The 25,263-nt window shown below is 55.3% G+C and overlaps 2 protein-coding genes across 2 annotated transcripts; one reads left to right on the plus strand and one right to left on the minus strand.

The window, feature by feature from the left end:
• Positions 1-11,310: 11,310 nt before the first annotated feature.
• Positions 11,311-11,577, plus strand: GLRG_01193 (uncharacterized protein; the record flags this gene model as incomplete). Its single annotated transcript, XM_008091878.1, has 1 exon — positions 11,311-11,577. The coding sequence occupies one exon, from the start codon at positions 11,311-11,313 to the stop codon at positions 11,575-11,577; it is 267 nt and encodes an 88-aa protein (XP_008090069.1).
• An 860-nt stretch (positions 11,578-12,437) lies between these two features.
• Positions 12,438-13,144, minus strand: GLRG_01194 (uncharacterized protein). Its single transcript, XM_008091879.1, has one exon. The coding sequence runs from the start codon at positions 12,946-12,948 to the stop codon at positions 12,580-12,582; it is 369 nt and encodes a 122-aa protein (XP_008090070.1). The 5' UTR covers positions 12,949-13,144; the 3' UTR covers positions 12,438-12,579.
• Between the last annotated feature and the right edge of the window lie 12,119 nt (positions 13,145-25,263).

Raw genomic sequence — 25,263 nt, forward strand, 5'->3', positions numbered from 1 at the left:
TCCCACCAGCGTGCGCACCCCTCCCCGGTCAACGGCTTAAAAGTTCAGGTAAAACTAGCGTCCCTCCCGTTTGGAACTGAAGGTCCGTAGCGCTGGCGGGAGTATGTATTATGGGTGGGAACGACGTCTCGTTGCAAATTATCGTGAGATGGAACCTCAATGCGGATGACGGGCTTGGGTGGAGGGGGGTTGTACGGAAGGAAAAGTCGGTGTTGCTCTAACGAGGAGGCATAGCGCGCTCAGCACGTAGTACGAGCTGGTAAAGGAGATTGCATCAAGTTACCGCCACACCACAGGCAACCCCAGGCGAAAAAGGGGACGTTTTGTGGCATGGTTAGAGAGGATCATCCTGCCACCTCGGCAGCTCGTCTTCTCGGGGACGGCCAAAACTCCGCCTTAGCGTTCGATCGGCCGTGCCTCCGTTGACCACTGTCATCGTCATCTGAGGCTCAAAGTGCCGTCTCGGACCTGGAAGGGCTAGCCGGGGCGAGGAGATTGGACGTCATGGCACTGGCCCAACCTAGCCTTGAGCTTGATGGACGAGGTATCAACTCTTGGCAATCAGCGCACGCGACGTCGTCAACACTTGTTCGTTCGTCCGAAGCGCCGCAGACATATTGGTAGCCAAGATGGAAGATGGCATACGTCAAAAGAGGTAGCGGTTCGCCAGTCCCATCCAGACAACATCTGCATGAAAAAACAATAAAAAAAAGCCCCAAGAAAGAGATTGCCGGACATGGCCGGTTGGACTGCCAACGACGACGCCGACAAGACAGCCCGGAGCTGCAGGGTTCCACCCCCGGGAGAACAGCTCGCTTGCGAGGGAACTGGAAGAAGAATGAAAAAGACACCGAGCCGCATCGGCGCCTGTCGGCCAAGAAGCAAGAAATGCGGAGAATCTTGGGGGATTGAGTGTTGAATACCAAAAAGCTGGGAAAGCTGGCAGCCCAGCACGCCCCACAGCGGCAGTCCATGTGCTGATGAGGTCGACAATGGTCTAGAACCCGCGACGTGGTATTCAGAGGCCCTTGGTTTCTTTGCCAGTACGGCTGTCCAAGGCAGTGATCCCCGCCGGTGTTCCAGTGTTGTTGACGCCCCGGTTGATGAATGTCTCCCCAGGACACACACCCCCTCGTCCCTGTAAGAGCTTGAGAGGGTCCCCTCGCGGGAGCGGACTTACGGAGAGGCGAGAGTCGAAGCCGGATCGGCGATGTAACAAATATGGGGACTCGGGCATTTCTGACTGGAGCAAAGATCAGGATGTGGACCAAACGGGAGCATAAGTTGGAGAAGTCCTGGAGAAAGCCCCGGGTACAAGACGCGAGATGCCCACACCGGCTTGCTGCCATGACCGGATCGGCGCCGAGGCAGTAGATGGGCATGGCGAAGACGCGCAAACAAACGGAGAAGTGGCTCGCAGCCCAATGGGACCTGCCACAGACTTGATTAACAATCGATCGATCCATGGAATGACGAGGGGATTGGTAATGGTCTCGACCATCGAGATATCGAACCCGCATGAATTTGAGTCACTGAGAAAAAAAAACAAAACAAGAAGAAAATAAGAAGAAGGGGGCATTAGCCGCAGATAGCGTCCACGTGCCGGGCTTGAACGGCCCAATAATAGGAATAAAATCATACGATGCTGCCTTCACTGCGGATAAGAGTTGTATAATGGGTTCGGTTCGACCCAGAAAGGAATGCAGCGCATGGACCGAATCAACATGGCCTCCAACGCGAGGGTGACCGAGTCAGCGGGCAGCATAGATATTGGCAGGGAAGAGAGTGGGGGAGAAGGGGTCAGGGAGAATAAAAATCGCAGATGGGTAAGAAGAATGGCATCAGGGAAAAGCCATTGATCGATTCAGTGCTGAAGTAGGGTCAAGTCAAGGACTAAGGAAAGGAATATTGGCCTGTCGTCGACATCCAAGGGTTTCGACGGCGCGCGAGTAAGGCGTCCGGCCGTCGATAGAATACACAGGAGGCGCGCGAGGGGGTGAGAAACAGAGCCAGAGGAACAGCGGTAGGCATCGATTCGATCTTGTTTCGATTCGATCACCGATGTGGAATCACAGTTCCCTTTTACAGGCAACCGGATCCTTTCCTTCCGCTCGAGAGACGATGGCGGATGGGGAGTGCAAAAGGAAAAGTTTCAGACGCTATTGAGGAAGAAAGAAGAAGAAAAAAGGGACCAAACTCACGCGTCGAAGGCGCACTCGCGCCGGTGCGGTGAACCAAAGCCGAAGAGGCTTGGCCCGTGAAGAGATGTCAGGGAAATAGTCCCAGGGAAACAATGTTGTGCGTGCGATTTCGTGTGCGCATGCCACACCCGCGCTCCCGTCAAGCGGCGGGCGCCAGAGGCTTGTGCCGGGATCTCAAGATGCCGAGCAGTCTTTTACGGACCTTGTACAGCAGACCCTGGACGTGTCGTTCTCCATCACGGCGTCGTCGAACCGCAGGACAAGGTTACGGGGTAGATGGGATACACGAAGGATACCGTACACGCCGAGGACATTTTGATATCGTAGCATGCATGATGGCCTGTGAGATGTGAGCAGCGGAGTCTGTCTCCTGACCTCGAGCGAGGTGACTTGCGTCGGCGATTGGCACCATGTTCTCGTGATGCCCCTCGGGTGCCCCCTCATCGCAGACGACGCAAGGCAAACCGAGCAGGAAGCACAGTCGAGACTGTTGCTTGGCCGTCCGTTCCATGCGCGCATCATCGAATGTTGCAGCGCACTGGGCCGATCGTCGCCTGCTCGGTGCGATGCTCGATGCGATGCGTCTGCGGGCTCTATCCTCCGTGTGCTGCGCCGCCGATACTCGCAAACATACCTTTGTGCTTTTGAACGATCGTCCGTGTCCGTAGATCGTCCGTTCCCGCAGGTTGCATATCCGCACAGCTGATCATTGACAGAAGGAAGATGGACAAGACCGAACAAGCTCAAGAAGATGGCGGATATTAGTCTCCACATACATGGCTGTCCATTTGCTGTAACTGGAAGAGAGAGATGAAGGATACCTACCTAGGTAGGTTAATAAACAGAAGAGGGACCAGCCCACCGAACGGGTAAGGCTTGGTTGACAATGCCGATCACCTGTGCGCCATTGGCCAGTAGTTCCTGACGGGCCTTAATGGGATTGTTCGATCGGTAACAGGTTGTCGATGGCCGGTGAGTTTTCTATTTGGTGGCAAGAATGCACGTATTCCTTTTCCCAAATCGAACCCAGCGCCGTACGCCAGATTCTCTTGTTCATGCTACGTGTGCATCGGCGATACGGCTCCCCTTCCATCGACCGTGTCTTGTTCCGTCCTTGACACCCCCCGTGACATGTGGAAAGAAGTCTAGACCGTTGGGCAGCCGCGGGTCTCTTCTTTAGCTGACAGTAGGGCACGCCCTAGTCCGAACACGCCCCCCCCCCCCCAGGACTTTCAGAGAGTCCCTGGCGAGCGGGATTATCGCCGAGCGAATGGGGAGGTTTTCAGAAAGGCGGCCATGTTGATGTGGTTGATGTGATATGGACGTGGGAAGAGTCCTGATGGAGTAGGGGAACCAGTTCTCTGGATGGGATTCTTCATCTGATCACGATGCTCCAGGGGGGAAATGTCGATACCTGCTAAGAAGCCCGATGGGCGACCCGAGTCTACCCCTCCCCGTCGTCCTCCATTGTTCCCAAACATGTCCCTTTCTCGCTACTAGCTCCACGATGACTATGCAGTAGCGTGAGAGGGCACTACGGCAAGGGGCATTGGCGTTGTCCCCGCGTGGGCCACTTTGCCGGACGAGCTGAAGAAAGGGAAATAATGCAGATGGACGTGTTTAGTATCCATGGCACGGGCTCGCTCGGTTGCGCGCGCGCGCGATCGATCATCTAAGGAATTGACTGATTCCCCGGCAGGGGTCTCACTTTTGGGGTGGGCACGAAGAGTTCGTTCAGCGTGCCGTGGGCAAAGATCCTCGATCAGCGCCGATGATTGGGTGGCCGCGGTCATTAAGTTGGAGCGCAAATGGGCGAAATGGGTTTATCATGAGACGACACCAAGAGAAGGTCCAAGCCTCTATGCTCCTTGACAAGCCGCGAGCTTTCTTGGAGCAGCACACACACATACACTCACAACGCACCCGAGGTTGGGGTTGGAAAGACGCGGGGTTATGCATCAAAAGCCAGTCCGGCAGGCCCGAACTCAAGGATAGCCAAGATACCGAGCACTTGATATTTGGTGCCTAGCACGGAGAAAAGCGGGCGACACTTGGAAGGGGTCGGGGGGGCGGAGGCGGAGTTGACGGAGTCTAGATAACAGCATTTCGCAACTGACCAGGCACCCGGACGGGATTGATGTTGAGAAGAGTAGGGCGGGTCGGTGATCAGGAGTCAGCACGCCAGAGTCTTCCGATGCATCCATCCATGCTGAGCCAACGCCGTGGAGGAATATGGCCGGGCGAACGACGACAGGGTTGCTTGCTGTACGCAGGAGTCATCCAGCCTCAGCGGCCGGGTTTGCGTGTGCATAGCCCGTTCTCCAGCGTCCTTTTTTTGGCCTCGGTACAAAAAGGTTTCGCTGACAAGACATGCCGTGCCTGTGTTTCCGAGTGTGACTGTTTCGAAAGTCTCGGTTTGCCAGCTTGTGGCTAGCGGCAAGCATCTTCCACGGCTTCTTCCTCTTCTAGGGCGGCTTACGAATGAATGCCCTACCTACTCCGGCGCCGCCCAGCTAGCGGCATAAGCAGACTAGTGATGGCGCATGGAGTACGACTCACCAGGACGCGCAACGGGACAAGGGGGCGATGCAGCAGCAGCAGCAGCAGCAGCAGCAGCCACAGGCCGAGGGCGGTCGATGTTGAGATGCGGGAAGGGGAGGTTGGGGCAGTTGCGTGACATTGGGTTTGGCATACATGGAGCTTGCGCGGTCTTGCATGGCATTCTTTGTTTTCGCGGTATTCCAGCTCAGCATCGCAGCGGGATGTGGGAGGAGGGGGTGTTTCAACATGAACCACTCAACATGATTTTTGCCGAACGAACGGTACGGAGGGGGGACGTATGGATGGATGGATGGATGAATGAATGGGTAGAATACGGATACCGGGGTGAGAAACAAATTCGAATCCATGGTCAAGGTAGCAGTGGATGAGACGGCGCTCAAAAGTGTGCAACGGGTTGTCTACCATGATTCGCCCAGCACCGTGTTTCTCGATGGTTTGCGAGATGACCGATGAGGACGGAGTTTTGGATGCGTGCTAAGGGCTGCCGAATCCATTCCTCAGCGACGCTGTCGGGACGCATTACTGATGGGTTATGCAAGATAACGGATATCGCCAGGAATGCTCGGCGCCGAGGAAAGGCTCGCTCACGTAGTGGCTAGCTGTATTGTGCCCTTGTGTTAACTACCCTACCGTACACAACTCGCTTTTGTGCAAAGAGGCGAGAAAACCCAGCTTCCTACTTGCATACATATAACGCTGCCAGGACGTTTGGCGTCTGCCCTACGGGTCGGGGGGATTGGAAACTAAGATGACATGCCGTGTGTGAGCAGCAACAGCAGCATCAGCAGCAGCACGAGGGGTGGGTGAAGAAAAGTTTGGACGGTGGGAAGATCAGGCTTGACGGTGACGCCCCCCCCCCCCCCCCCCCCGTCGCCCAGCCGTACAAAACAGAACCGGAGTTTTCCAGAACGTCCAAGCTGAAGAAAACGGGACCCCTGGGCTGAGAATCGAACAAAGTGAGAGGAATCGGCAGTGCGGCCAGTCTTGACACGCAGCCCGGGAGATCGAGAGTTTGCGGTAGTCATCAGAGTCTAGCCCCATTGGGGACACCATTTCGTCCTTTCGGTCGACGTATGGCCATGTGGTTGGCCCTTTTTTGTGACAGTCGGTGCTGCCGTCTGTCTCACTGAACGAGGGGACCGTGGAACCGACCGTCTTGGCCTGTCTGATAGTTGCATACTTGTTCAGAGTTATCCGAGATGAGAGGGACATTGGTGAATACGGCACACGCCCCCTACATGTGTATGTGTTACATACAAATGCCGACCCATGCTACTAGCCGGCATACGCACAGACGGACCTTCTGTAAAGCCAAGGATAGGTCTCCTCTCAAATTGACAAGCCGAATGCAAACAACAAAGAGGACGGCGCGCGGGGATGGAAGAAGAGAAGGCCAACTAGGTAGAAAAGGGGGTGTAGAAGAGTTTTCCTTCTGCGCCGTCTCTCGACCAGGATACTACTCCCTTCCTACGTGGGTACAGAGTCGCTTTGATGGATAACAGATTATGCAGAGGGAGGAGGGATGAGATTGGAAACCCGAGAATGCCATGGCGGCAAGTCAAACGAAAGAGCAGCAACAGCCGCCGAAGGACGGCCTGCAAACACCCCGAGGCCGCGATCGTGTGTTAACCCCGACAGGGCACTCCCGAGGTCGTGTCCGTCCCGTATTCCACATGTAGCCACCGGGAGTTGAGGAGAAAGGTCTGGTTCCAGACAGGCCTGTTTTACTTTTTTCTTCTTTTCTCCTTTTCCTTTTTCGTGTATAGGGTTGACACCTCCACCCCTCTCTCTTATTTCCCGAGGCCTTTACAGTTTCGACGGCGCCACAATAGGCTCTATCCGACACCGTGGCAAGGCAGCCCGGCGGGAGACCCGTCCAACAAACCGATGCTTTTTACGTAAACTCACGATAGTTTGCGCTGTTTGGTTGTTGGCTGCAGTGCTTGGCGCTGAGTATGTATGTACACTGTATATACACATATGTATATATGTATATTTTCTCCGTGTTTCCGCAGGTCGCCACAATAGCGTTTATTCCTCTTTTTGACTCACGCTTTAACGGTATCGAGGCTATACACGCTCTGGCCAGCCTGGTAAAACCATAGTTTCCATAGCATAAAGTAAATGCCCTTATTATCGTTATTATCATCAACATTATTATTAGTCCCTGGGGGCTCCAGTTCTGGATCTGAATAGCAACAGTAAACACAAACAAACAATCTCGCTGGGTCGAAAATAACTCCCCTGTGGAAGAGAGAGAGAGAGAGGGACAAAAAACTCAAAATTGATTGAATCTCCATCCTACAGAGTCCATCCGTTTCACAGTTCACGCGCTATAGTAGCATTGCACTCTGTTGGATATCGCCCAGAATACCCTTCAGGGGGTACCATTCGTCCCGTCCGTTCGGTTGGGCGTTGTGCATCCACGGCCCTCCCGTTGGGCGGACCCAAGTTCTCGCATTTACAAGAGACGGCACCGACCTGTAGGCCAAAACAAACTCTCCAAAGCCTCAGCCCCCCCTCCCATCCCGTTCCTCTCTCCCCAGGGGCCCCGAACAGACAAACGCCGTGATGGTACGATGTTCCCGCCGGTTCTACGAATACGACGGAAACCTACGCGCCCATTCGGGATACAGGGGCCGAACGAACACCCCGAGATGAAGCTCAAAAAGGAAGTGCGAAACTGACAGCTTCGTTTTTGAACCATACACAGCCTCGAAGCAGAAAGGCGAAAGGGGGGGAGAGGGGAAGATCGGGGAGTGGGGGAATCGCGCTCGTAGACAAGGATGGCGGCGAAATAGCAACATGTCAGACAAAATAGACTGCGAAAGAAAGGCCGTTCTGGACCCCCCTTCCCCTTCCCCTTCCTGTACAGAGTTGCCGGTATGGGATAGAGGACGAGGCATATGCACGCGTCCGCAACCGCAACTCTCTGTTCGACCGGGGCCGCAGCGGAACCGTAGCGAGGAAAGGAGCGCTCGGTGGTCAAAAACCAGTGTTCTCTCGAGGGATGCTCCCGGCTCCTGTCCATCGCCCAGTTGAATCCCGCGGGGGGGGCGCCCTCCGTAACGACGCTCTCGGTTTTTGCGGTGGTATCATCGGCAGGCGGCCGCAATGGTTCGGGGGCGCCGTCCGTCCAAGGGATCTTCTCTCCTCCCCTCCCTTCTCCTTCTTGCGAACCTGCTAGAGGTTTCGTAGTGTATAGATGTTGCCGTGAAGCGGCGATGGTTTCCCCTGCTCCTCTAATTAAGCAGCACACGCGAGCAAAGGCATCGCGCCAATCCGTGCGTCTCCCCCCTTATCTCTTTGACATGCCTCTCGCGCTGATCGGGGTCCCTGATTTTTATCGGCGGCCCACTAGGGTTCGAGTAAACGGACAGGGCTGGAGGGGGGGGGTGGGATTTCTGTAGATTAATTACGACGAGGGAAAAAAAATGCAATGGACTCCCGCGATGATCATACGACGACGTGATCAATCCCAAACAGCTTAGGGGCAGAGGGCCATGGGGGAGAAAGACACACGAGAGAGGCAGAAAGTCTATTCTTGTCAAAGGACAGCATGAGAGGAGGCTCCGGTCATGGAAAGAAAGGGAACTTGGATTGTTGGTCCTCCCACAACTCGGGGCTCCGTGGTCGATCCGGGGTTGCCCCCCCCCCTCCCCCTCCCCGCGGCACTTGGCTTTGATAGTAATCTGCATCGCAGACTGCGGGATAAATCTCGAGCTGCAGAGTTGCTGCAGGGCAGAGGTACGTTTCTACGGGGACGGGGTGAGCATCTCACGCTGGTTGGTTCGTGGTGGCAGCTGTGTCGTGCTGCTGCTGCTGCTGCTGGTGCTGCTTATGCTGCCGCTGCCTGGCCGGGTTCAATGATTGCAATGTTATACAGACAGGACTAGGTATTGTGAAGTCCTTGGTATGTTGAATGAGTGGGATGATGGATGGAGTGAGGTTGGCTGGCGGTTCGGGATTAATCTCACCCCACGATATTGCGAATTATCCATGGCTGGCTTCGAGAAACATGAAACCTTGGCCCGCCATCAATCGAATCTTGAACGACCCAATTCCCTCCGATCCTCACTTCCCGTGCCCCGCTCCCTGGCCCGAAAGCCCACCGACCCCCATTTGGGGGGGATGAGGGCATCTTCGCGCGTGGGCTGCCTCTGAGACGCGGTTCGAGTTTCCCACTCATGAACGACGACGAGGCCGGCGCCGAGGTCGATGAGATGGAAAGCGGCCCCCCTCCCCCCTTTCAGGAGTCGACAGTGGACATGTCCAAGAAGGAAGGGGGGAAGGATGAGGAAGAGGAGAGTGGAGGGGTTGGACGGCACCAATATCATGATGCACGCCACGGCTTTCATGGTCCTCGCCGCCGTCCTCCACTCGTGCCTGTCACACACTCCACGGCCCGTCCTTTAATTGAGAATCCCAATCAGAAGCTACTCCCTACCGGCGTCTCGGACTGATGATCTTGTCTGTTGTGGTTCCTGGGAGGTCCCAGTGTTGCGACCTGATCTCCATGGCCGAGCATATTTGATAATCATCCGGGAGGGCGCCACGGGAACGACGGAGCATCTTTTGGCGGCCCGGGAGTGTCTGATTGCCCACTACCACGCCCCCCTCTCATCTGTTTGGACCCTGAATATCATAGCTTCTCTTCCCCCTTCGTCGCTCACGCGCGCAGCATGTATTAAATGTGCCGACGTCCCCCTTTTCGATATCATACCGGCCCGCGTTGGGAAACGAGATTGTTTTGGTATTCTCTTTCGGCACTCATTAACGACACAGGCGATAGACTCCCCTGTACGTGTAAACGAGGAGACAGTCTTTGATCAGACTCTTTTCCCGCCCCCCCCTCCCTCCCTACTCAATACGACTGGCTTGTTCCGCATCCCGTAAAACTCTCTCTCTCTATTTTACTCTCTCTCTCTCTCTCTCTCTCTCTCTCTCTCTCTCTCTCTCTTCTCTCCACCGGTTTGGAGGGAAAATCACCGTCCCTTGTCACCTCACCAACAAGAGGACAAGTCATCCCGCCCTCGCCGAAGCCACCCATACACATCGAAGGACGCCGAACCCAACGAGCAGGCCTCAAAAATTGGACAGGAAGCAGAAAGGCAGGCCTTTCGAGCCCGATTACACAACACACCGCTGCACCGCCGCCCAAGGGAGAAACGAACACAAGCTGTCACGACTCAGACAGAAGAAATACCGAGCCAACGCGTTGATATCTCTGCCCAATCAACCCAGCCCCATCCGGTCTTTGCGCGCACACACCACTGTCATCTCGGGTTGCTGCCGCCAAGCTGCTGCACGCCCTCTCTTCCTCTCTCTGGTGAACCGCCTCGATTGGAGCCCCGGTTGAGTGAATCTCCCTCCCTCCCTGTCTTAGGGTTTCTTGCATGTTGCTGCTATGCAGACTTGTGCACGCCCCGTTTATGAGAAAAAGGAGGCGCAAGACCAGCAACACCCCCCAACCAAAGCTGACAGACTCCACCCCTGGCAGGACGGAAACCCTGACGCAGGACTGATTCTGTTTTACGGGCTCGACACCTCCGTTACGCAACCCACACACCGTTCTCTGCGAAGCGGTGGGCATTGAGAATCGGAAACCGTCAGCGGATCGACGCGGCCGTCAACACCCTCTCCGTCTCTATTCTCCGTCTCTCTGTCTCCCTCTCTCTCCGTTCTCTCTCTCTCTCCGTTCTCCCTCGCTTTCACAAGTCATCTAGTCTACCACCCCCCCCCCCCCCCTTCTTAGCCTGGCTGGGGTTTGGCTCGCTATCTATCTCTGGTGCCTGACGTTGCACCCCCCTTCCCTCTCCCCTGTCTTCTGACTTGGAGAAGAAGAAGAACAAGCACAACGCATCATCCTGGCTGGGCTGGAGCTGCCGCACCGCACACTGCCACCCCAAGTACACACACAGCCTGCACAATTTCGCATCCATCCGGGGGGAGTTTCTGCTTTGCCGACACTTCCAGAGTCCTCTTTGCACATCTCGACTGCTTTATTACACGGGCCAACCATCACCATCTGGTCTTCCCTCGTCACCCGCACACACACACACACACACCCCTTCTGCCCAGAGTAGCAAACCACACACACACCCCCTTGGTGTGTGTGTGTCTCTCTCTCTCTCTCTCTCTCTCTCTCTCTCTCTCTCTACCCTCCTTATTTCTTTTTTGAACCCTCACCCCTGTCAAGAACATACAAAATACGCACGCCCGCCCACACACCCCTGGTCATCAAGAACACCCATTGCACCCCCCCCCTTCTACTGGATATACGGCTCGCTCTTCCCTTCCTTAGTCCCTCCCACGGATTTGCTCTCTCTACTATATATCATCAGGCGCTCCCACACACCCATATCCAGACCTCACTTTCAACCCAACTCTAGCCTCTTGACACCAAACCGAGAGACTACTACCAACACTTGACTGCACACCAACAAGGAGGATAGCCAACACCCTACGGGTCTCTACTCAACCTCGTCACCCCAAAGAAACAACAACTCCAGCAACACCAACTCACAACCACCAAACCCACGCCATTATGCCTTCGAACTCGCGCCCCTCCCAGATTCACTACAGCTCCTCGTCCTCGTCCGACTCCGACCTGTCGTCCGCCTCGTCGTCCTACCGCCACAGCATGGACTCTGCCCCGAGACCGATCGCCTCCGTCGAGGTCCTCCGCTGCCTGCGCTGCGCGAGGTCCGTCGAGGCCACCTCGACCGACGACTCCAGCTCGACCGGCATGGTCCGCATCGCCCACAACCTCTACTACTGCGAGCGGTGCGCCAAGATGGTCGGCTACAAATGAAGGGGGCATGGTCTTTTTCTACTGTCTCTTTCTCTCTCTCGACCTTTTCCCTCCCTTCCATTGCCCAGGAAATACCCCCCCCCCCCCCCCCCCCCTTTAACGGGGAGATGCATATCGATTTGATCTTTTGGGAACCGGGCAGCATACGAGAACCGGGAATCGCATTCATCCTCCCCTCGCCCATCTATTCACCACCTAGACTCAGCAGCAGCAGCAGGTGGTTAGAGAGCGCACGCATACGGTAGCGCTCTACGAACTCCCACGGTTACATGCAACCAACAAAACGCAACCTCTCCCACCGCCGGGTAACCACCATCGTCACATCAGATCCGTGGGCGGTGAGACGAATAGGTGCCATCTGGACATTGGCAGTCTCCCATGTCACCACCATCCACCCACCATGGGTGTAAGGAGAGAACAGGGCCTCGTCAGCACGACGGGGATGGGGACCGGAATGAAGGGCGTGGGGCCATCAATCGCACGACTCTGCGAGGTCTACCAGCTAAGGGACCGACGATGGGGTCACAGCCGACCATCAACCAACACGGTATTGGCGGGGGTATGAGATGTCGGTGAATCCTCACCACAAGACGAGTTCCCTCCCCTTTCAAGGGGCGTCCCGGGGGGGGGGGGATTTCTGATCATGGCAACGCCGTTCATCCCGCCTGGGTGGAGTCGCGGCAGAACTTCCAGAACACCCCAACCCCGCCTGGTCGGTTCGTGCTCTGCGTCTTTGGATTCTTCTCGACTCCCGTTCCGCAGGCAAGGTCAGCCCGCCCAGGGTGAAACCAACCCGCCGCCACGGGCTCCTGTGACGGATTGGGGGGGGGGATGGTTTTATACCTAACAACGGCACCAACGCAACCGCAGCATTGTGTAATGCTACGGTCAAGCGCCCTTTTTCTTCTTCTCTCCTTTTTCCTGGCCCTCCCCTCCCGCCCTCTTGGAAACAGACCACATGTTGTCGCCTCCAACAGGGGAGAGGGGGGCCCAAGGGAGGTCTCAACTTCGGCAAAAGGGTAGCATATGACCCTTTCCCCTCCCAGGGGATGTCGTGAGATGGGCCATCAAACAGAACTTTGTCGTTGTCGACACTGACTCCCTCACCCTGCCGAAGCTGGGGCCGAGTCGGCAGCCGACGGCGATTGCGGGCCTTGGTTCCGCAATTTTTTTCTGTCTTTTTTTTCTGTCTTTTTTTTCTTTCTTTTTTTTCTTCTTCCTCCCTCGCTTCCACTCCAATAACCAAAAGCGGTCTGCCTGTGGGTTTATGGAGCTGGTTCGATGCGAGATGACTTTGCTGCGCTGGCGCGTGGGTTTTCCCGCGCCTCTCCCCCCCCACAATATAGATGATTCTCGCGCCCAATCTCGCATTCAGATGCGATTTTAGGGGTCGGCGAGTGGGGAAAAAAAGGGAGGGGAGAGAGGGTCCCAGTCGCCCGGAGCGATACGAGCAAGCGAGAAAGATGAAAAAACAAAACAGCATTGGTGCCTGGGGCGCAAACAGCATATTTTCTTGTACCTTTTAGATATACCATGTTAATCTACACGATGATCACGTTCTACAATCTCATGATGCATGTTTCTTGTCAAGTACGGCCTACATCCATATCGGAAAACATGCGCATACTGGTACATGCCTGCGTGGTATGTCTAAGGTGAGTGTGTGTGTGTGTACGGAGTATGAGTGTGTATGTATCCGTATGTGTGTGTGCGAAGGAGTGTTTGTGTGTGTGTTTTCTTCCTTTGCTAGGCTTCTACGGATACGTAGTAATCATTCAGCCCCACCTGGTGACTTTCTATTGGCCGCACACTCGGAGACCTGACTCGACCCCATCCGAAAGCGGGTCTCGGTCACGGGGACTGGTCGGCCTTGGGCCTTTCTTTCCTTCCATCTCCCTCCGCTCCCGGTCTTTCCTTTTTTGTATGGAGTCGGTCGCATGGAAGGCGAGGAAGCAACGGAAGGAAGGAGAGACAAAAAGGGGAAATATGGAGACACTATTAGGGTTTTGCGCCTTCTCATTCGTCGGATTCCGGGGCAAGGTCTCGGGGTCGAGCAAAGCACGTGCTGCGTATTCGTAGTGCACATACCGAGTTACATACTTAGTACTCCGTACTGTACTGTACATACACATACATACATCGTATCGTATCGTATCGTATCGTACCTACTCCACGCTGCAGCTCGTGTCACTCACTGCCCCCTTTTGTCCCCTCGGCTGCTGCTAGTCTGATCCCGGGGCGTCGTATGTTTTTTTGCGTATTTGTTTCCCCCGGCAGGCAGTTAGTGTCTGGGTGGATCTTGGCTCTTTTCTCTCCTCTTTTATCATTGCTGCTGTTATCTTTATTTATTTATACTTGTTTTCGGGTTTGTCTCGGATATATGATGCGATAAGACTCTTTAGCACTAGAGAGGAAGAAGATTGGGAACCAAACTTTGACGAGGATCAAAGGGATAAAAAACAACATAAAAATCATTTGCTCGCATTGACCTCTTGTCTCTCGTCTCTTTCTCTCTCTCTCTCTCTCTCTCTCTCTCTCTCTCTCTCTCTCTCTCTCTCTCTCTCTCTCTCTCTCTCTCTCTCCCTCTCTCTGTCTTTCTTTCTTCGCGTTGCCCCCGGCCATTGGGTCATCTATTCATGGCGGTAAACGAACTGTCATGTTATTCGTCTTGCTGCGGTACTCGGGCAGCGAACAAAAAAGACGTTGACGCTACGACGCTAGCGCCCTTTCCGTCGCTAACGAGAGTATCGAGACCAGACATCATCGTGCATATCTCCATCTGTGGTTTCCCCCCCCCCCCCGGCCACACATCTCGTCTCTGTTCACACATGCAAACACACTGCGCGACCGATCCCCTCCCGAGGGCCTGGCGCGCCAAAGGGTCGATTGGACGAGCGGACGAACACGGCACTGACAGCACATTATAAAACCAGGAAGTGGGAAATGGGAAACAGCGGAGAGAAAGGGAAGAGAGGGAGGGGGGGCCTGCGGACCTGCAGAAGCGAACGGGTTCGACACCAATCACGACGCCAGGCCGAGATGCAACGCAAGACGGACGTCATTGGGGGATTCGTAGGGGTCCTACGTAGTGTTCGTAGTGTCCGGTCATTCGACAACAGCACGATGCGTTGCGCAGTAGCGTACGGAGTAGTCGTAGTTTGTTCGTTCTTTACGCGCCAACCGAGATGGCGGAGAAGGATGAGGTGGGAGGGGGGGGACGCGAAGGACCCTGGGGACGGAACTGATTCCTGACCAATCACCACAGGTCTCTGCCGCCCGCCCGGCCCTCTCTCATTTGCCAGCCCGGCCGGAAGTGGATACCCCGCCCCGCACCGTCCTTATTTCCCTAGCGTGTGCTCCCCTCCCTTCCGCAGTCGGCCCGGGGGGGGGGGGGGGGGGGATGGTCGTTATTGTTGTCGCTGCCGCCGCTGACGTCGACGCGCATGAGCGCTTTTCGAATTCGGGGCGGAGGACGTGGTATGTTTTCTCATTTACATATTTCATATGCCCGTCTCTTCACTCGACGTCCACTCACTTTCATTCCTTGGCGGAACCAAGTGCCCGGGGGGGTGTGTGTGGGGTGCGTGCGTGTCTGTGTGTGAGGGCATTTTGCCCATACTCTTCAGCTCTCCCTGTCTCTCTCCCTTGGGCACGGCCAACTAGGGGAATAGGTATAGCATCGGCGGGGTTATCTCGGGGTTTCGATATAACAAAAGAGAAAGAAAAGAAAAAAAGAAAAAAAAAGGGGTAAGAAAGCTTCCTGTTTGAGGCTGCCAAAGCGACGCAAACTTAGGTTGGGTTATGACCTACGGACTGCATTACCTTACCGCATGGCTACCTACTGTGTGCCAATTATCGCTTGGGGCATAAGTCGAATGGCCCAAGTGTCAAGTGTCAATCAAACACACACGTGAAGACAACACTCCCCATCTTCACCAGATGCTACCTTGTATGGGGTGTGTCTCGACATGAGCATTGCAGGTGTGATTGGTTGCACAGGGTGCCACGACACTTTTTTCTTTTTCACTCCGTTCAAAGTACGGATAGTGCCATGTCCTCACTTCATAGTCATCGGAGTCGTCGGAGTCGTCCACACGAACCCGGTGCTGACACTTGACAATCAAACTCTCTCTCTCTCTCTCTCTCTCTCTCTCTCTCTCTGTCCGGTCTCTCGCCGACCAGCCGCCAAGCCTCGTGCGTCGCAAGAAATGACCTCTCGAAACTTAACTCGCCGTGGCGTCTGAGTCCCCAGCCCAGGTATGCCGCGGAATTAGGCAAACCATGTCCAAACACACTCGGGCAAATGAGGAAGGGGAGAGAAAAAAAAATCTTCTTTCATTGTGTTTTTTCTTACATAAAAACCCAACCAAACCAATAGCACGTTATGGACCCCTTCCCCAAAGATGATGCCTGGTTGGCTGGCTATCCATTAATTACAAACGGGGGACTACTCTCCCTCTAGCATTCTTACCTTTTCTCTCTCTCTCTCTCTCTCTTTCTCTCTTTTCCCACCGTCAGTCAGCTGAGCCCTTTGCGAAACCGGGAGGCCTCGACGGAGTCCAGTCCGGTACCATCGGCGAGATGAGGAAGAGCTGTTGTGATGTGCCCCTCGTGAAACACTGATCGCCGACCCCATTGATCCAGTAATCAGCACGCCACGCACCGTCGTTTCTCCTCTCTTTCCTTTTTTCTTTCTTTTTTTTGGTTTCTTTTCTGCGTCGGCCGAGTTGCATTCCTCAGCCGTCGTCTCAGGGTCCGAGACTTTCACAAGCCACGCCTGCGTACATTGGTTGGCAGCACGACGCAGATCCCCCGAATCCCTTTCTATGCTGGCGTGTCTTGGCCGGGGAGGGGGTTCGGACCGATGCAATTCAGGGTTCTGGCGTCATCTTTTCGTCGTTGGTCGTCGTCGCCCAGCGTTGTCACGTTACAGCGGCGCCCGGCACGTCTATGGGAAAAGCCAGGTCTCTCTCTGTGTGTGTGTGTGTCTCTCTCTCTCTCTCCCCCACCGCCCCGTATTGTTTCTAATTATCTACGGCGTCTTTTGCATTCTTGCCCATCTCCCTTCTAAACGTGGCTTAGTGCATGCATCGTGTTGCGTGGCACCGTATTGTGCTGTATGGCTTGCATGTTCAGCTAAGTTGTTATGCACGGAAAACAAGAAGTTTGGGACACCAGCCGTTGTCCTGCAGGTCCCTCCTCCCCACCCATCTCTGGGCCTCGTTGGGATGGCGGCGAGTAGGGGAGGATATGTATCCTGCCCATGTCCAAGGACGATCATCTTCGATACGGACTCGACACGGGAAGCCCGCCGTATCCCCATGGACCTTGACCAGTTTACAAAACACGGCGGACCAAAAATATCGACGTGTAGTGCTGGTTGGTGGCTGTGAAAAAAGAAATGGCCCGGGGAGAGAGATCGACAGCAAGGTGGGAATGCTTTTCGTTAGAGAGAGATAAATAAACAAGAATAAATAAAAATGCGGCTGCTAATCAACACTTCCCTACGTCCCCCTACCGGGAGGCCGGGATGATTGGAAGCATACAAAATAAACCACCCTCTTGTCGAGCTATCGACGAAAGGGTCTCCCTTCCTCGCGCATCTCCGTGACCGTCCGGGGGGGGGGGGGGGTCGTCGTCTATGGGGCGCGTGTGTGAGTGCAGCGCAGTGCCGGGTGCGTGCGTGGTTCGGAAACGACAAGAGCCGCGCGCTGCCGCGAACCGACGGAGCTGAGAGAGCCAAGATTTTGGGCCGCAGCCGCGAGGGGGTCGTTTTTCGTTATGATCACCGTCGGCTCCGACATTGGGACACACACACACACATATGCGCCGGGCATCTTCCGCCGTCGTCCCGGTTGTTGCTACTTCCGGCCGGCATTGTTGGACGCTGTCAAAGGGAGGACGGGATCGTCGACTGGTAAAAGCCAAGTTCTTCGTCCCCGGGAAATGAGGGCATTGAGATGGGAAAAGAACACCCGGTGCCCATCACCTCTTCCCGCCTCATGGCGAGCTCCGACGTTAGAGAGGGAGGTGGGCTCGCGGGAAGACTTCATCAAGCACATGCATGCATGCTCGTCTATAGTACCGAGAGAAGGGGTCTTGGTTGCAGCCGCCGTGGGGAACCACGCTGTCCTGATCGGTGGCCCGCCTTCTCACAAAGGTTACTACCTACTCTGTTGCTTCGCAGGCAACCCCAGCGGGTTTTGGGTTGAAGGGGAGGCTTCAGCTTGACATGGAGTAGGGGTCGTGGACGGAAGCGATGGGGGCATTGAGAGATACGGTGGCAAAGAAAGCTAAAAAAAAAAAAAAACTAAAAAAAAGAGGAGGCGGAGATGGAGAGACAGTCGGGCAATTGGCGAGTTGGAGAGGTTACATGGTCGGTCGTGTTTCATCGCCCGAACATCAACATACCTAGGTATACTTCGTACACCTACGGATATATCTCGTCGAGATAAGCCTGGGTCACCGTCGTCGCGCATAGCCGCTGCCGACGAGTCGATCGACGACCACGACGGCGAAGCCTTCTTCCCCCTCACATGGCGCGGGAAGGGCTGAGCGAGGCGTGTCAGAGCAAAAAAAAGGCCATAATGCCATAAAACGCCGACTCATAGGTCAGCCCAAGTATAAGCAAACCCCATGAAGCCCATAGTGACCCACGAAAACCCAACAGGCCATACGCCCACTGGACGCCTTTTTCTTTCCTTTTCTTTTCTCAGGGCATGGCCTGTTTTGTGTGTATCTATCCATGTATGTATGCATGTATGGATGCAGAAAAGAGGCCAACGACATCTGGCAGGCTGGGGTTCCCTCCGCCCATGGTAACGACACGAAGAGCTGAAATGACAGAAAACAGCTGAAATGACAAAAGAGACTGATTACTCCAGTTACCCAGTGTAAACCGTGGTAATCTGTAGGAGATTGGGCAGAGATCAATCAGCGTGGAGCATGTCCGCCTCGTCGAGCCGTGCCTGGATGTGCAAACCTTGAGAGGTGGAGGGGGAGCACCGCCTTGGCTGAGCTGCTCCATCTCAGCAGGAATGCGTGGATGTAACCATCCATGCCCTCCCCCCTTGTCCCGGCAGGGTGCCCTCGCGGCGCAATCTATAAGGTACGTGGAGCTTCTTGACTCGCACTTCTTATATTCTGGAGAAAGAAGCTCAGGAAAAGGTAACACGCTGCCTCTGGGTACCTGTTTGGGATTGATGGGGCGACAGATCGACGTTCCTAACGACTGGCTTCGGTCCGTTATGGTCGGGGTCCTTGTTTGCCGGGGCTCCGGGGGGTGCGCCCAATGGGAGTTTGACGAGAAAGAAGCAGAAGGGGGGCAGAGCTCGGGAAGGCTTGTTGGAGTAGAAGGGTCACATAGCACCATGTAGATGCTCCGTAGAGTTGCTAAAATTGGTTGATGTTTTTGTGATGCTACTATGTTGGACGAGCTGCAATTGCGCGTTTGCATCACGCTCCCGAGGAACCGGAGCCTCACTCTCTTCTCCGTTGTCTACCCTCTGATACTGACCCTATATCCTCCAACCCTATCCTCCAACCCCATCCCGTCTTTGGGTGATCCGCCAAGAGCTTTAGCGGAGTGACGACTTACGTCGCCCTTGGCGTCCTGACAAGACAAGACTTCCAAGAAATAACGTTTGCAACAACATCGGCGATAAGAGGGCAATCCCCAATGTCGCCGATACAGGGGGGGAGAGTTTGTACGCGGGATTTTGTGCGCGCGCTAGTACCTGTTATGTAGCGCATACGTATACTACGGCGTGTATGATTGGCATACCTAGCAAGAGACAGGTTATGTCGAGTTTGGTGATGGGCTCTCGCGGCTAAGTCGGACTAATATGTGCCATGTAAGATGTTGTAGTAGTAGTGTGCACTCTCTCCCGTCCCAAACCGGTCAATTTTGTGCAAGAATTGGCCAAAGTGGTGTTGGACAGATGGACAGGGCAGTCCGGTTCATCTCGTCCTCCCCACCTCGGGAGCACCGGTGACTCGTGCGGCCGCCCTAACCTATCAGGGGGCCTCGCATTTCCCAAGACACGCAGATGGACGCAGGGCTGCCGCCGCTAAGGGACGACTGGCGGGAGGAACGAGCTCTTGAGGCGTCGCTGGGCGGGCGGTGGGCGTTTTGGCTTTTTCCGATACCTCCCCCATGTGACTTTGCGAAACCATACGAGACTGGGACGAGGGGCTGTCTGGTATGTGTGTGTGTGTCCATTCGCTCTCTCGTCAACGTCGCCGACGTGCCTGGCTGTTCACCAATGAATGATGAATTCGAACCCCAGACCTGTTTGAATATCCGGGTCTTGCGGATGTCGTACTGCATCGTGGCTTCTTCGGGGAATGGAAGGGGGGGGACCGGTCACCCCAGAGGCTATCGAGACATGCTATTCCGGAGAGGGGCAATGAGAACTGTCTAGCTGCTTCGCCTCAACTAGTGATTTTCGTCCCTTTGTTCCGCATGCAGCAGCAGCAGCAGCAGGAGCAACAGCGATCAAGGCACCAAAGGCGAACGTGAGCTCCTGGCCGTCATCCATACATGGCGAGGGGATGCAGATGTCAGTCAGATCATGTTTCTCAGCGCGTCTGACAGCCCAGTCTGTCAGTGTCAGTCAGTATCCGTAACTTGCTCACCCGTTCACGCAGTTCACCGTTCCAGGCTCAACCCATCTCGTTCTGACTCCAACTCCAACTACCCAGGCCAAGCCTGGCGACATGGCCAGCATCCCCCCCCCGCATGTTCCCGTGCCGTACTCCCCCCTCCGGCGCTGCCCTCACACCCCTCTGTAGGCCTGGCGGCGCCGTCACGATACGGGGGGGGGGGGCAGCCGGTGACGGAGCTTGGGCCACCGTACCGTTTCCGGCCCCGACGGCCAGAAGCACCACACCACCGTACAAGACGAAAGGATGGGGTCGGTCGATATGGAAGATGCAATTATCGAGAACACGGCGCCATGGGACGTTGATCGATGCTCCATACACCGTCGGGGAAACGGTCCTGTAACTGATTCATTCCATCCTCCGCAAAAGTCCGACGTCGAAAACACGGTCGTACTCGTTACAGATACTCTCGATAACGTCGTTCCGTTTCCTTCGCCTTTGCAGATTTATCTCTTACACGGTATCTTTTTGGTAAGCGGATCCCCCCCTCCCTTCGAAAAGAGCAGCAAGACCGTCGTCAGTGCCGCTTCAACGCCGCCGATAGATGGATGCTTCCCCAATGGCCTAGACCGGCTCGACAGCCTAAAGAGATAGTAGGCGTTCGCGAGAGTTTCCAACACCCGGGCCCCTTTCCCCGGAGCTGTATCGGAGCGGCGCGGCATCCACCGAGGCTCGACACCTGGCGTCTTTGACGTTGAGGGGTGTGTGTATGTGTATGTGTGTGTGTGTACATGTCTGCGTGCCATACCCAGCCATCGCACCATGTACCCAGTCCTGCGAGATTTGAAAACCGACATGTCGTCATTTCGACTGTGGATCTTCTCTACTTTTTTCTCTGTTCTTTTTTCTTCTTCCGTTCTGATCTCCCGTTGAGATTACAGGTGGGTGCATCATAGTGTTTGACGTTGAAACTTTCCAGGACCCAAGGGTAACGAGACAAGCTCAAGGGGTTCGACCAAGGAAGCGGGACGGGTCCCGGGACGAAAGAGGAAATGAAAAGATTGGCGTTGGTGGCGAATCCGGCAATTCGTGGGGAGGTGGACCACGGCGTCCTCTGCCTTGGCCGGTGATGCTATTCGGAACCTCGCCGGATACCCACTTGCCGGCTTCCTTTAACCATAGATTGGCGCACACACGCACGCACGCGCCTATATACAGATATGCTATCCGTATCTGTACGTCTGTATCCATCGCGGAATACAAGTACCGTTCCCACATGCTCCGCGCAACTCCCCTCGCATAGTGGTATATCGCTCATCCGGTGGAGACTTACACCCCGTCTCGCACGAGTCACGGCCGCCGGTTCGCGGCGCCGTCATGTACATCACTGGCGGCAGCCGTCCCGGCCAAGAGGATGCGGTTCCCTCCATCTCTCAAACCCCCCTCGGCCGACGGCTCCGTCTTCCGCGTGGCTGATGCGCCGTGATGGGCAAAAAACCAAGCTGTCAAGCCATCATATCCCACGCCTCGGCTCATGGGATTGCGGGCCATGCCACTTGAATTCGTGGTTTTACCAAAGATCCGCTGTGCATTTCGGACTCTGTCCCCAGGCTCGGTCCTGATTTCCACGCTGGGACGAAGGTGTCCACGGCTCCATCAGTCAACCAGGCTGGCCGTGACAGTGACAGCGGATGCGACGAGGTGTTGTAACCAACGAAAAGTTTACGCGGCCCCCCCCATCAAGGAGTTCTAGGTGCGGTCGGCGGAGACATCTTCACGCAAGATGATGTCAGTCAGATTCGCGGTGGGCCAGATCGATCCCTGAGGGGCCTCAACCTCGCTTTTTTTTCCCCATCTTCTTTTCCCGCCCTTCCTGCGTCAATCTCTTCCGCCAGTTATAATCTTTGCCTGCCTTGGTTTCGTCTGCCTGCCCCTCCCTTTACCCCCCCCCCAGGGCCTTGATCTAATGCTTCTACGTAATTAGAGTGTGGTTCTGCCGCCCACCTGTCAATGTCAACAATATCCCCGTTCTGCCTAGCGTTTCGAGGACAGAACCGGGCGGGGGAGAGGGGCTCAAAGTGCGGTATCTGCATCCGTAAAACGAAACGCTACCGAAAGGAGCTCGAGAGCCTGACGGTCTAGACCGGTCTAGTCTGATGTTGGTGTTCCCCCACCCGTCTGTGGAAGCTCGTGGGTTTGACGGGCGCTGACTGGGTTGCCGAGTACGGTAACCGATCCGTGGCGCAAGAGACGGACGGTTCCTGTGGGCGATGACAAACCTTGCGCGCAAGAGGCGTTGCTCGTGTTCGGCATCATGCTGCTTTCCAAGCCGGGCCTCATGTCGATGTTTGGAATCACCTAATTACCGGCACGGCAACCCAGGGGGGGCCTCGTCGACCGCGATAAGAATGCAGGCGGTGCCTTTTTTTTAAATAATAATAATAATAATAATTTAATAATTATTTTTTATATTCTCCTTCTCTCTCTCGCAAGGGAGACCGGACGGCGACGACGGACGAAGTGGCAGTGGAAGGGAAAGCCAAGACTGCGCGAGTCGCGTTGCGAATAGCTTCACGTCTTGGCGTGCAGGTGTGCATCTTCCGCCGGAAGGACAAACCAAACCAAACCGGTCGGGATCGTGACAAGTCCTGTGCTCCGAAGAATGTCCTCCCATTCCCTGCCTGCGCACTCGCATAGGAGAGTTTTGCAAACTGATCTTTGCGCCGCACCCCAAGGCTAAGCAAACCTTGCTTGCTGCGAAGCCGCCCAACGGGGCAGGACTCAAAAAAGCTCCGACGGTTCTCTCTGCCTTGCCCACTCCTGCTGTATCCTTTGCTCGTTTGTGTGTGTGTGTGTGTGTGTGTGTGTGTGGATGTAAATAGTATGTGTGGCCCGGCACGTCTTAGACACGGTTTCAGTGATGTGACGTGCGCTCGCTGTCATGAGCACAGCAGGATATGCCGTTATCCCCGACTGTTTCTGCCTCTCCCGTCCATTCATCCCTGTCTCGTTGTGTTGCGCCTCGACCTGTCAACCATGCTGTTTCGACAGGCAATCCAGGACAGGAACCACCTAAAAGACTCTCGGCCTGCAGTAGGAAGAGTGTGGTTCGCTCAAAGACACACACCTCGCACTAAAGCACGGCATTTCGTCACCCAGGGTCCGATCTGGCGTCATCGGGCTTGCAACAGACGCGAAGACGACATCAATGGCGCTGAGCTGCCGCAGCGCCGCGGCTCTTCGCTGCCCTACCGTTTTCAAAACACCTCGTGCCTTGCTTGGTCTGAGGGGGTCCATCAGCGGGCTGTCACTGTTGATTGCGGGCGCCCGCAGAAAATAAGCATGCCTTGGCTTTCTGGGCCGTCGCAAGGGGTCTCGAGCACAGGATATAGCTTTGGGGGCGGGGTGGGAGTGTGCATCTCGTCGAGACAGGTGTTTACTCAGAAAGGAACCGTCTCTCGCTACGTATTCGCATACCAGGCTGGGCAGCAGAAGAAGAAAAAAAACAGAACCCCTATCGTCGTTCGGTGGCAGGGTCTCACGGAGGGGGGGGGGGGGGGGGGGAGAGACCCTGATGTTCTTGTTAGATCCTTGGTTTTCAGACATGTTGAGGATTGTAGGGCCTTCGTCCAAAACCACAACGCAGCCGACTTAGCGTACGTCGTCCCCTAGCGCAGTGCAAATCCTTCGGAAACAGGACAAGCTTGACTCAAGAGCCCTATGTACTCTAGTAGTAGATCAGGCCAGACCCGAGTGACCGTAGAGGAGGGGGCGGGTTGTTGACGGGTCACCGGGTGAGGTGAGTCTGTACCAAACCAAAGCAGATGCAGACGCGGATACTGACCTCATTGTACATCAGCCCGAACCAACCGTTACGCTCTTCCGTTTCCTGTCTCCCTCCACTGCTGGCCAGGTTTCTTGTCCTTGTGCAGCACAAATGCATACTCACTCACACTCACACCCCTCCCCGATCTTGTTTTCCGCCAACTGAAAAAAAACAGGAGCTTGGGTTAAAACGGAGGAGGACCACAAAAACGCCAAGATCAGCCAGCGGGTGGGGAGATGGGGGGGGGATGGAGGCGTGTCGTGGGTTATTGCATACACCGCCATGCAGTAGATGAGATACACGAGCGCGCCCCCGGGTTTGCAATGTTTCGTAAATGCCTTCTAGGGGTACACCATCAGGTTCTAGACCAAGGTCCACGACGGGGGGGGGAGTGCGATGACAGTTGCAAGGAGGACATAATCATGAATGCATGCTTGACCTCGACCAGAGCCAAATCCTATCCGGTACAACTCTTCACTCCCCCCCCCCCCCCCCCCCCCCAATCGGTGCAGGGGACTCTGGATGGTCGACTGCGGTAGCGACAGGGACTCCAAGGATCGCGAGCTGCTGAGTTTCGTCCGTCGACACGTTGACACCCTCTCCCCGGCCCTCCGGACGATCCTACGGGATGAGAAACACTTTGAGAGACCTATTGCGTGCGCGCCGCCAGAGTCACCCTCGCGAGACTCACTCACCGTGTTGCTCATGTTTTGTAAGGCTCGCTCGCGCCCTCTCCTCACACAACTCTGCAGCAGGGCTTCCTCGCTTGACGATAGGCACAGCCGGTGGCATAACTCGGGTGTGAATAGGCAGAAGGCCGGGAGGCCGGGGCAGCTCATCCCCCCTCCTCCTCCTGTTTTCTGTTTCCAGATTCCAATCCTTGACTCCTGGCACGAGACCACCAGAGGAAGAAGACGAGCAGGCATGGGGAGAAGGGTCTAGACCTGTCCATCGATCACCAGGGGCTCAAAAACCAGGGCACAAGGTCTAGACCGGTCGACGCCAGCTGCGTTCGCAATAAGGTTGTTCTACAGCGTCCGTTCCTGGGGTTGCGGGAAGCCAAGTGAACTATCTACCCATGATCGACTCTGATCAACTTACATGTCCGAATCGCAGACACGCACGAACATGCCCACATATAGGTATACCTATGCACGCACGTCACATGCATGCATGCTGGTGGGCATCGTATTAGTGCACAGGCACATTTCGAGCAGATTCCATCGACTTTTGTTTTATTTTACTTTTTTCTTTTT

The sequence above is a fragment of the Colletotrichum graminicola genome (assembly GCF_000149035.1).
Source record: "Colletotrichum graminicola M1.001 genomic scaffold supercont1.3, whole genome shotgun sequence".
Classification (NCBI taxonomy): Eukaryota; Fungi; Ascomycota; class Sordariomycetes; order Glomerellales; family Glomerellaceae; genus Colletotrichum; species Colletotrichum graminicola.

Excerpts from the sequence above, each read along its gene's own strand:
- GLRG_01194 (XM_008091879.1), bottom strand. The coding sequence starts at position 12,948 with ATGCGAGATTGGGCGCGAGAATCATCTATATTGTGGGGGGGGAGAGGC.